The sequence below is a fragment of the Oncorhynchus masou genome, chromosome 15 (assembly GCF_036934945.1).
Source record: "Oncorhynchus masou masou isolate Uvic2021 chromosome 15, UVic_Omas_1.1, whole genome shotgun sequence".
Lineage (NCBI taxonomy): Eukaryota > Metazoa > Chordata > Actinopteri > Salmoniformes > Salmonidae > Oncorhynchus > Oncorhynchus masou.
In genome coordinates, this window is record NC_088226.1 from 14,213,231 (window position 1) to 14,225,999 (window position 12,769).

Sequence of the window (12,769 nt, forward strand, 5' to 3'; positions counted from 1 at the left end):
TTGGGGAAGGAAGCAATTATACTACAGTGTCCATCCCAAAATATACAGCACAGAGAACAGAGAAGAGCTGGAGTGAGAAAGGGGGCGAATGAGTGGAGTCTCAGACACTCCAGACAGCCAAATAGAGAGAGAGAGAGAGAGAGAGAGAGAGAGAGAGAGAGAGAGAGAGAGAGAGAGAGGAGGCCCTCTCACTCCCCTCTCTGTTCCTCTGTCTCATTACGGGGCACAGGGTGGGTTTTGTCCTGCTGCTCAAACATAATTAGGAATGTTCCACTGAGGGAGGCTGTGCTGTGTGATCCCTTTCCGTCTGCCCCCACCCCCACCCGCCAGCCCAACCTCCTCTCCTCCACCCACGCAGGGCTCATGCCGACCCTTCTCCGACTGGGGACATTCCCTGGGGGGAGGGGGGCTCAGTCTCTGGGCCCTCTGCCCAGTGTGCAGCTCCAGTTCTGTCCAGCTGTGGGGTCAGCCTCAACACTCTCTCACAGAGGTCTCAGGGAAACACTGACCCTATCTCTTTATAGCAGCGCTGCTGCATAACCCACCACCTTGTATTTAGGCTGACCCCGGAGGCTGCTAGCTAGCTATACTGTGAAAATACAACTGCCATACTTACCCATGCCAAACATACAGTACGTTTCGGAAAGTATTCAGACCCCTTGACAATTTCCACATTTTGCTAGGTTACAGCCTCCTTCTAAAAAGTATGAAATAGTATTATTTTCCTCGTCACTCTACACACAATACCACATAATGGCAAAGCAAAAACAGGTTTTTAGAAATTTTGCATATTTATTAAAAATAAAAAACAGAAATATGACATTTACATAAGTATTCAGACCCTTTATCTTTATCAGACCCTTTATACTTTGTTGAAGCACCTTTGGCAGCGATTACAGCCTCGAGTCTTCTTGGGTATGACGTTACAAGCTTGGTACACCTGTATTTTGGGAGTTTCTCATTCTTCTCTGCACATCCTCTCAAGCTCTGTCAGGTTGTCTCTTCAGAGATGTTTGATTGAGTTCAAGTCCGGGCTCTGGCTGGGCCACTCAAGGACATTCAGACAACTCCTGTGTTGTCTTGGCTGTGTGCTTAGGGTCGTTGTCCTGTTGGAAGGTGAACCTTCACCCCAGTCTGAGGTCCTCGAGCTGGTTTTCATCAAGGATCTCTCTGTACTTTTCTCCATTCATCGTTGCCTCGATCCTGACAAGTCTCCCAGTCCCTGCCACTGAAAAACATCCCCACAGCATGATGCTGCCACCACCGTGCTTCACTGTAGGGATGGTGGCAGGTTTCCTCCATAACGTGACGCTTGGCATTCAGGCCAAAGAGTTCAATCTTGGTCTCATCAGACCAGAGAAACTTGTCTTTAGGTGCCTTTTGGCAAACTCCAAGCCGGCTGTTATATGCCTTTTACTGAGGAGTAGCTTCCGTCTGGCCACTATACAATAAAGGCCTGATTGGTGGAGTGCTGCAGAGAAGGTTCTCCTATCTACACAGAGGAACTCTGGAGCTCTGTCAGAGGGACCATCGGCTTCTTGGTCACCTCCCTGACCAAGGCCCTTCTCCCCCGGTTGTTCAGTTTGGCCGGGCAGCCAACTCTAGGAAAAGTCCTGGCGGTTCCAAACTTCTTCCACTTACGAACGGTGTAGGCCACTGTTTTCTTGGAGACCTTCAATGTTGCTGAAATGTTTTGCTATCCCAGATCTGTACCTCGAAACAATCCAGTCTTGGAGCTTAATCAAGTTGTAGAGACATCTCAAGGATGATTAATGGAAACAGGTTGCACCTGAGCTCAATTTCGACTTTCATAGCAAAGGGTCTGAACACTTATGTAAAGAAGGTATTTCTGTTTTTTGTTTTTAATACATTTGCAAAAATATCTAAAAACCTGTTTTCGCTTTGTCATTATGGGGTATTGTGTGTAGATTGCTGAGGATTTTTTCAAGGGGTCTGAATACTTTCCCGACGGCACAGTACATACAACCCCTACCGTGAGAGAGTGTGTTCTAGCTCTGAGTGGTGGATGCCTCAGTGTGCTGTATATCGCAACTGTTCCATTAGCTTTGGCCTGATACTGAGTCGCAATGTAAACATGGGCATCATATATAGTGCTTTATGACTTGCAGTCCAACAGAGGCTTCAGGCCAAAGATTAGCACTGTTAATATAGCTTAGCATGTGGCTAATTCAGAGCTGCAAATCCACTCCTAAAACACTGGATCTGTCTGGGGTCGTGCAGTAACAACGTGAGGGCATATCACACTACTATATGCAACTGGTGGTTAGCAGGCCTGTCTCCTGTCTCCTCCCACGGTGGGTCCCCATGCTACTGGCACCCTTCTGGCCCACAGCATGACCCCCATTTCTCCCTCGTACCGCAGCCCTATTCTCCCCTCACCTCTCCAATCATTTCTGTGACAGGGTACAGACAAACCTGTCAACACCAAACACTTTCTATTGTTGGTGAAACCAGCTGATGCCTTAAAGTTTTCCGCAAGCTACGACAGAGCTAGGTGGATGGGTAGAGGAAGAATTACACCTCCCGTTGAGGGCGTTGTGTAATATGTTGTGTGTGTCACCTCTTGAGGTGGAAGCGCAGGTATTTAAGCACGGCGGGGCCGGGCAGGAAGGTGCAGCTCATGCAGGTGAGGAGCTGCCAGTAGCGGAGGTGTGCGGCGGTGTGGGGCTGCGGCGTGCAGCTGGTCTGCTTCACCAGCTGGCAGTAGACCTCGTCCCGGAGCGGCCGCAGGTCCAGACAGGTCTGCAGCACGCCCTGGATCAGAGGCACCGGGTCCCGCGCAGACTCCAGCTGCTGCAGACAGTTGAAGAGCTTCACCGCTTCCTCCCGCACTGTGGCATAGCCCTTCCCACTGTGGTCTGTGCGTGGGGGGGGGAGAATTAGGAATTAGACCAGACTAGACCAGTCAGCATGTTTGAGAATAGATGATCCTGCTTCTGTGATGTCTATTGGTGGAACGACTAAGCTTTAGTGGCCGTCTCTCATCATGCCTTATCTAAGCTGTCTCACTCACCGGCCTCGACTTGGCACGCAGGCAGGTGGGACTAACTCAATGGTGAGTCTATATGTGAGTCTGTTACAGTGTATGATTACTGGGCATGTCAATGAGCATGTGACAGCATTACTCATATGTGAGTGGGTGTGTGTGTAACTGCTGGTGTTTTACTACAGAGTTTACAGGCATGGCACTGACCGCAGGGACTGGTGGTAGCATGGTAGTAGTACTTACAGGTGTGTTCCAGGCTGCTGTAAGGGAAGGGCAGCAGGGGAGCATACAGGGGGCTCTGAGTGTGCTTCAGGATGGGGTTGTGCTGGTAGATATTATCTACCACCTCAGGGTTAAACTTGTTCTCCTGGAGAAGAAAGACAGAGAGACAGACAGACAGTTAAAGAGAGAGAGAGTGACAGATGAGCTTCCTTGACATTCCAGCTGACCTGGGAGCAGCCCCAAGCACGGCTGCTATGAGAGAGAGTGTGTTGGGTAACAGGGGTGACTAGGGTCAGTGGGAGTCAGGCCATGGAGCAGGAGGACAGCTATGACCACTTTTTAAACACCTGGGGACCCAACAAAACACACCGCCATCATTGACACTATTTACAGTTGAAGTCGGAAGTTTACATACACTTAGGTTGGAGTCATTAAAACTAGTTTTTCAACCACTCCACAAATTTCTTGTTAACAAACTATAGTTTTGGCAAGTCAGTTAGGACATCTACTTTGTGCATGACACAAGTAATTTTTCCAACAATTGTTTACAGACAGATTATTTCACTGTATCACAATCCAGTGGGTCAGAAGTTTACATAAACTAAGTTGACAGTGCCTTTAAACAGCTTGGAAAATTCCAGAAAATTATCTCATGGCTTTAGAAGCTAAGGCTAATTGACATCATTTGAGGAAATTGGAGGTGTATCTGTGGATGTATTTCAAGGTCTACCTTCAAACTCAGTGCCTCTTTGCTTGACATCATGGGAAAATCTAAATAAATCAGCCAAGACCTCAGAAAACAAATTGTAGACCTCCACAAGTCTGGTTCATCCTTGGGAGCAATTTCCAAACGCCTGAAGGTACCACGTTTATCTCTACAAACAATAGTACGCAAGTATGAACACCATGGGACCACGCAGCCATGGAAGGAGACACGTTCTGTCTCATAGAGATGAACATACTTTGGTAGTTGAATTATTTTTATTTGCCCTGCACATCAATTTGTAAGTCGCTCTGGATAAGAGCGTCTGCTAAATGATGTAAATGTAAAATGTGCAAAAAGTGAAAATCAATTCCAGAACAATTTTTTGGAGAAATGTCCTCTGGTCTGATGAAACAAAAGTGTTTGGCCATAATGACCATCGTTATGTTTGGAGGAAAAAGGGGGAGGCTTGCAAGCTGAAGAACACCATCCCAACCGTGAAGCACGGGGGTGGCAGCATCATGTTGTGGTGGTGCTTTGCTGGAGGAGGGACTGGTGCACTTCACAAAATAGATGGCATCATGAGGGGGGAAAATGGTGTGGATATATTGATGCAACATCTCAAGACATCAGTCAGGAAGTTAAAGCTTGGTCGCAAATGGGTCTTCCAAATGGACAATGACCCAAAGCATAATTCCAAAGTTGTGGCAAAATGGCTTTAGGACAACAAAGTCAAGGTATTGGAGTGGCCATCACAAAGCCCTGACCTTGATCCCATAGAAAATGTGTGGGCAGAACTGAAAAAGCATGTGCGAGCAAGGAGTCCTACAAACCTGACTCAATTACAGCAGCTCTGTCAGGAGGAATTTAAAGGCAATGCTAGCAAATACTAATTGAGTGTATGTAAACTTCTGACCCAATGTGATGAAAGAAATAAAAGCTGAAATAAAAAATTCTCTCTACTATTATTCTGACATTTCACATCCTTAAAATAAAGTGGTGATCCTAACTGACCTAAGACATTGAATGTTTACTAGGATTAAATGTCAGGAATTGTGAAAAACTGAGTTTAAATGTATTTGGCTAAGGTGTATTTAAACTTCCGACTTCAACTGTACATGTCTGTGGTATCTCGCTACAGATGCTACTCTCATTGACAGAAACACATTTTACATGACATTTGAGTCATTTAGCAGACGCTCTAATCCAGAGTGATTTACAGGAGCTCTAATTCAGAGTGATTTACAGGAGCTCTAATTCAGAGTGATTTACAGGAGCTCTAATCCAGAGTGATTTACAGGAGCTCTAATTCAGAGTGATTTACAGGAGCTCTAATCCAGAGTGATTTACAGGAGCTCTAATCCAGGAGCTGAGGAGCTCTAATTCAGAGTGATTTACAGGAGCTCTAATCCAGAATGATTTACAGGAGCTCTAATTCAGAGTGATTTACAGGAGCTCTAATTCAGAGTGATTTACAGGAGCTCTAATTCAGAGTGATTTACAGGAGCTCTAATCCAGAGTGATTTACAGGAGCTCTAATCAGAGTGATTTACAGGAGCTCTAATCCAGAGTGATTTACAGGAGCTCTAATTCAGAGTGATTTACAGGAGCTCTAATCCAGAATGATTTACAGGAGCTCTAATCCAGAGTGATTTACAGGAGCTCTAATTCAGAGTGATTTACAGGAGCTCTAATCCAGAGAGATTTACAGGAGCAATTAGGGTTCAGTGCTTTGCTCAAGGGCACAGACAGATTTTTCACAGAGTCAGCTCGAGGATTCAAACCAGCGACCTTTTGACCAGCGACTGGCCCAACCTCTTAACCGCTAGGCTTCTTGCCGCCCTACGCAGATGGCATCTACTACTGCAATCCTTGCCTGCACCTGTTGACCATTAGTAATGTTGCCACTGCTCTCCCTCCTTCCCCCAATACACCCTCCTTTGTGTGGCAAAGTTGATACATTCCTCTGAAATGTTTTGGTCTATCTGAACTGGGACCATGTGGAACACTGGCAGACTGTCTATTGGACAGACACATACAGCCTACATACACAACACATTACCATAGGCGAACATACAGTGCCTGTAGAGTGCTCAACACTGGGAAACACATTGCAGTCTATGTAGAGGTCGCAAGAGGACAACAGGATTAATTTATAATCTACAGGATTCCGACATTCCCCCCCCTTCGCTACCTCTCCCTGTCCCTCTGTCCCTCTTTCACACGCAACAGAGACTGGAGGTCCAAGGCTGAAATGGTCATCTCTCTTCACCTCCATGTCTGGTGGGACACACATCTACACTCAGAGATAAGCACTTCTCTCACACAAAGAACTCCTCTATTCATTCTCTCCCTCTCCCTCTCTCCCTCCCTCTCTCTTCCTCTCCCTCCCTCTCCCTCCCTTCCTCCCTCTCCCTCGCTCCCTCCCTCCCTCCCCCTCTCCTGTAGTGTCAGTTCTGTTCAGTAGAGTTCTCCAGCCTTCAGTGGGATTCGGCTAGGCTTTGTGTTAAGTGTGAGAAAGAGTGTTGGAAGGGGTGGAGGAGGATTGGAAAGGGGGAGGAAGAGAAGACAGGGGCAACACTTTAAAAAGCGGGCCCCTCTCTTCCTCCTTCCGTGACCCGGCCTCCCGTTGGCTGAGCAGGGGCCCGGCAGGGCAGATGGAAGGAGACAGATTAAACTCTCTAGACCAGATCACAGACTCTCGCTGGGAGATTAGGGACCCTCGCAGTGAGATTAGGAACCCTAGAGGCCAAATTGGGGAGTGCTTATCTGTGCCTCGTCACCCATCCGTCTGCTGTATGAGATTCCAGCATGCTCTGCTCGCTAGCAACCACTTCTCTACAAATCTGGGTGTTCACATGCACCCACACACACACACACACACACACACACACACACACACACACACACACACACACACACACACACACACACACACACACACACACACACACACACACACACACACACACACACACACACACACACACACACACACACAGGGCTACTTTAAACACCTTCTCACGTGATAAGAGTTCAGGCGGAAGTCAAGTGATCAAAGGCACATTTACAAGAATACACACAACAACACACAAACTCAGAATAGCAAACAAGCATAGACTTAACACCACTTGGTGAATTCCAAAGTGATGGCAGAGCGTGGTCTGGATTCTTCTCTTAGACTTTGTCTTAGTGATGAATGAAATCATACTTCAAAAATGGGAGAACTTGCTGTGCCTCATTCAACTGTTTAAGTGAGGCATGTTTCTGTGGGCACACACACGTACACACCCCAGGACCAGGTCCAAATATGAGGCTTTGCCTTGCACACCCTCTTCATCCACCCTTTTGCCTCTAAAAATGACACGTTCCTTAAAATAGCGCAGAACATTCCGGTGGAACTTTTACGGGGTGCCTCCTCTCCTCTCACAGCTTGGCAGAATAAGATAATTCCCTGAAAGCAGCAGCAATGACAGTTGGAGGACACTTTGGACTCGCGGCCCAGTCTGGTCGCGCGGTTGCCGTGGTGACAGAGCGGAGGTATAATGTCCGTTGTGTTGCTGCGGTCCGTGTTTGGTGACCCTTGTCATCGGCAGCTTGGCAGTGGTCTAGTCTGGGGCGGGCAGCGAGATGCTGTGAAGCAGTGAGTGTGTGTGTGTGCGTGTGTGTGTGTGCATATGTGTGTGTCTCACCTCGATGTCTCGGATCAGGAGCTGAGTGGGCGTCTCCACGGGGGCTTTTGTGTCGATGACCTTCTGGACAGCGCAGGCCCAGTGCACAGCCTCGTTGAAGTGCTTGGTGTACAGCCTGTAGCAGTGCTTACGCCCATACACTGTGATGCTCCAGTACCCTGAAACACACACACACAGGCACAGGGAAGTCAGTCATCAGTGTATCGTGTACTGAAAGCATGAGTAAACATGAAAAAACAGAAACTGAACTTTCAAAGAACAATATAGCTATAGAGAGCAGAATCGAAGGCCTATACTTATATAATAACTGTGGTTTCAGAAAATAAAGAAGCCTGCTCCACTCTCCCTCTCATGTGGTCTGAACATGGGACATTCCACATATCTGGTGGAATGACTCCTGCATCCTCACTTCCTCTCTGGGTTTCACGGAGGTCAGCGATCATCCCGGGGGTCCCCCAACTTTATTAGCCACTAAGCCCAACCGAAACGACTACAACCAAGTCAGGACAGAGGTGTGTCCTCTCCTGGCACAACACCTGGCCTAACCTCCTGTAAGAACTGAGAAAGTGCTATTGGCAGTGTGGACCCATGGGCCAATCATACCCTGAGTTTGTTACCATGTGATCTCCTGCTAGCTATGTGACTTGGCATACTGATTTTTCTTTGTTTCGATTGGTCAAGTTCAAAAGCCAAGTGAGGCTAAAGTGTGTGTGTGTGTGACCCCATTCATAGCTATTTCACAAGTCAGAGATAGAGAGGTGGAAGGAGATACTGGGCCTAAAAGGGGACTAGTATTGTATTGTATGGTAAAGCCATTAGGTCCATACCACTCTGCTGGGACAGACTTACTCAGAGGCTGATAGAGGAACACAGACAGAACACACAGCCACCAGTGAGCTGTACTTAGACGAAGGGCAGGACAAAACAGAGTACACACTTCTCTGCAGGAAAGTCCCAGAGCAGATTTAGGGGAATGTTTGGGTTAGCTTTTTTTTCTCCTGGAGGTTTTAAGTGGTTGTCTAAAGTCAGCAGGCAAAGGTACAATCCCCTCCATACAGTCACACAGGGCCTTGTGTGTGTGTGTGTGTGTGTGTGTGTGTGTGTGTGTGTGTGTGTGTGTGTGTGTGTGTGTGTGTGTGTGTGTGTGTGTGTGTGTGTGTGTGTGTGTGTGTGTGTCGTGGGTGAGTAATAGAAGTGTGTGTGTGGTGTGTCTTCACACAACAATAGCATTTCACCTGTATTTCCTTTCCGATTCCTGTCATTCAGGGTGTTAAACGGTAAAAGGGCCATTCTGGTGCTGATGACTCAGAAGGTTCCAGACAAACACAAGTTGTGGAAAAAAAGTGGACTGGGTTTTCCAGACTTCCTCTGGGTGTACTGGGCTCACAGGAACTGAGAGGAGACCGTAAATCCTCACATTATGACCGCTTTGAGATCTTTACCAATATTTGATCATTGAACCGCTTAAGGATAGAGGACCAATATGGAACTCATTATCTGGGGCTTAGTTATATACACGCCAGTGCATGCTCATGTGTCTCTGTGTGTGTGTGCGTGAGTGGCACTCACCCGTCTCCTTGAAGGTCTGTTTGTCTGGCCAGATGACAGAGCAGAGGTTGGTGAGTACCAGTGTTCCCAGTCTACGGGCTCCTCTTTCTGAGCTGCTGTAGTAGTCTAAGGAGTCCAGGCTCAGTACAAACCAGTAGCAACGCTGCTTGATCCAGCTTCCACACACCTCCCGGAACAGCCAGCCTACACACACACACACACACACACACACACACACACACACACACACACACACACACACACACACACACACACACACACACACACACACACACACACACACACACACACACACACACACACACACACACAATGAATGTGTGAGAAAGATCAAAAAGGTAGCCAAAAAAAGATCTGCACATGATAGACTGTGTGTGTATGTGTGTGTTTGCACATGTGTGTGTGTGTGCGCAAATGTGTGTATGTGCGTGTGGTGTGTGTGTCTTATTTGGTTGAATTTAAGGGTTAATTGGTTTGGGCTGAACATAATCACTAAGAGGTTGAACCCATCGGACATAAAATATGTCTGTAACATGCAGAACAGGTTAAAAATAACGGCAGCTAATGGTATAGTCAGACATTAAGGCCTGTGTGCCTGCCACCAGGATAATTACAGCTGTAAAAAACACACAAAGAAGAAAGCGGGAGGTTGAAGAACAGTCGCTGGTGGTGGAGATGCAGGAAGAGAACTGGTGGACTGATCTGTCATTAACGCCCAGAGAAGGAGGGAGGGAGAGAGAAAGAAAGGCTGATACATTCTCCTGGCTCCCTTCACCATTCCACCCCTGTCACATAACCATGGCCCTTAGAGCTGGGTGGTGTTCAGTAGGCATAGAACGAGACAAAACGGTGTGAAACTGACCTGAATTTGTTCAATAAAAATGGTCATTTTCCATTTCATAACTGTTTGTGTTTGGTCTCTACTGAACAGGATCCTGGTCTGCAGTGTCCAGCTTTACATGAAGGGGACGTACACTACATGGCCAAAAGTATGTGGACACCAGCCCGTCGAACATCTCATTCCAAAATCTTGGGCATTAATACGGAGTTGGTCCCCCCTTTGCTGCTATACCAGCCTCCACTCTTCTGGGAAGGCTTTCCACTAGTTGTTGGAGCATTGCTACGGGGACTTGCTTCCATTCAGCCACAAAAGCATTAGTGAGGTCAGGTACTGATGTTGGGCAATTAGGCCTGGCTCGCAGTCGGTGTTCCAATTCATCCCAAAGGTCAGGGTCCTGTACCACTTCGTGGCTGAGCCATTGTTTCTCCTAGACTTTTCTACTTCACAATAACAGCACTTACAGTTGACCGGGGCAGCTTTAGCAGGACAGAAATTTGATTAACTGACTTGTTGGAAAGGTGGCATCCTATGACAGTGCCACGTTGAAAGTCACTGAGCTCTTCAGTGAGGCCATTCTACTGCCAATGTTTGTCTATGGAGATTGCATGGCTGTGTGCTCGATTTGATACACCTGTCAGTAATGGGTGTGGCTGAAATAGCCGAATCCACTAATTTGAAGGGGTGTCCACATACTTTTGTATATATAGTCTACTACCCATGTCCAGAAGGGAAAGTGGCTGTAGTGTTACCAAACACCAGCCATGCAGCAACCCACAGAGTGTGTCCCAAACGACACACTATTCCCTGTATAGTACACTACCTTTGACCAGGGGACCATGGGGATCTGGTCAAAAGTAGTGCACTATATAGAGAATAGGGTGGCATTTGGGACACAGAATATGTGTGCAAACTGTTCCTTCTAAATATTTAATCTCACAGAGCTGAGGGTAAATAAACCGGGTTTGGCCAAGCTCTGGCCAGGGGCTGCCCAGAAAGAGAGAGAGGAAGAGGGAGCAAGGGATGGATAGGGGTGGCGGTGAGAGGGAGGGGTAAAACGAGAGAGCAGTCAGAGTTCACAGTGAGGGGTGATGGATAGGCTGGCAGAGGGCCCTGGCTGGTCACCTGGCTCAAAGCTGGAGCAGGGCGCTATGGTGAGGGCGGGGGCAGGGTTATGTGGCTGTGCCATCCGTTGAGTGTGTGTGTGTGTGTGTGTGTGTGTGTGTGTGTGTGTGTGTGTGTGTGTGTGTGTGTGTGTGTGTGTGTGTGTGTGTGTGTGTGTGTGTGTGTGTGTGTGTGTGTGTGTGTGTGTGTGTGTGTGCGTGTGCGTGTGTGTGTGTGTGTAAGTTTATGGGAACAGCAGTGCCATGTTCATTGGGCTAACTTCTTAGAACAGCTCTGACGACCGAGCCAGCGTCACAGCTTCCTCTGTGGTTAGCAAGCTGCATGCCACCTGTCAGCTCTCCCTCGCTTTCCCTACAGCTCTTTTCTCTTCGCTCAGTCTCTCCCTCTTTCATCTCTCCCCCCACACCAACTCCCCTTTTTCCTATGGTAAAGTGGTTTTCCCTACATGCAGAGCCCCCATTGCTACCATCCCCCATGTTACAACCCATAGACCCGGAGGGGGGCAGTCGAAGTGGGAGTCTACACACGTCTCATTCTGTTTCCCCTTTCCCAGTGGCAGCCTGGAACACACCATAAACCCACCCAATATAGTCCCCAGGTACTTAATACCACATCAACAGGAGCATAAAAACCAACATGAAATGGATAAATAAAAAACAATGAGGTAAAACAGGACGGGATTGGGTGGGGGGGGTGATTGGGTCGGGGGTAGGGGGGTGGAGGGGTGTGGGTGGACTGGTTAGCGGAGAGCTGGGAGGCAGGTCGTCTGTCAGTCACACAGGATGTCCTGCAGCTGCTCTTTTTGAGACAGTGGGATAGAGAGACGGCCTACTTTGGATGGAAAGAGGGAGGAGAGAAAGAAAGAGAGATAGAGAGTGAGAGAAGTAGAGAAAGAGAAGGAAAGGCAATGAGTGGGAGAGAGAGAAAGGGTGAAACAAGAGTCCCGGTCAGGACCCCCTGCCTACCCCTCCCCTCCCCCCCACGGTCCTCCATCTGGATCCCATCTCCCTGGCCTGCTAATGCGTCCCCTGGGGGGCCACGGCTCGCCCTTAATTTGTTTCATTTGTGACCCCAGACCCCTAACGCTGGCCCTGCCCCCTGAAACACAGACTGAGCAAACACTGGAGTCTGTCTCCCTCTGGTTCTGTTCTGTCCTTCTATCTCTGTGTGTACCTTCTGTTTGTTCTGGAGATTTGGAGGAGATTAAAAAGCATCTGATAACAAACAGTCATCCATAAGGGAGCAGAGCTTTAATGAGCTTCAACACTAGGATTATGGGCTGAACAGAATTAGACAGAGATCCAAACAGAAAGGGAAGCAATTGCAATTGAGTAGACTGAATCACTTTCCAAATGACTGGAGTACTAAGTGATATGTGGCTAAAAATGAACAAACAGAGGAATGTAATATATGCTCGTCACTGCATTCTGTCTAGGAGGTTCTCACTCCCTCGCTACGTCAATCTCTCTCTCTACCTTTTCCCCTCTGTCTGTCTCTCTCTGTCTAAGGCACGGTTGATGGCCTATTTTAGACTGCGAGGCAACACTTGGCCCCAGTTGCCTGAGGATGTCCCATCGTAAACCACACCAAACCACACCAAACAGCTAGGGACA

The 12,769-nt window shown here is 47.9% G+C and overlaps 1 protein-coding gene across 2 annotated transcripts in view; it reads right to left on the reverse strand.

Annotated features, from left to right (window-relative positions):
- LOC135555701 (unconventional myosin-X-like) overlaps positions 1–12,769 on the reverse strand; it is a 54,074-nt gene that overhangs the window by 7,168 nt on the left and 34,137 nt on the right. For both annotated transcript variants that reach the window (XM_064988377.1, XM_064988376.1), the window contains exons 4-7: positions 9,194–9,376; positions 7,625–7,782; positions 3,251–3,374; positions 2,582–2,879 (exon numbers count right to left, since the gene is read on the reverse strand). In XM_064988377.1, the coding sequence (XP_064844449.1) occupies positions 2,582–2,879; positions 3,251–3,374; positions 7,625–7,782; positions 9,194–9,376 (763 nt within the window). The remainder of the gene's footprint in view (positions 1–2,581; positions 2,880–3,250; positions 3,375–7,624; positions 7,783–9,193; positions 9,377–12,769) is intronic.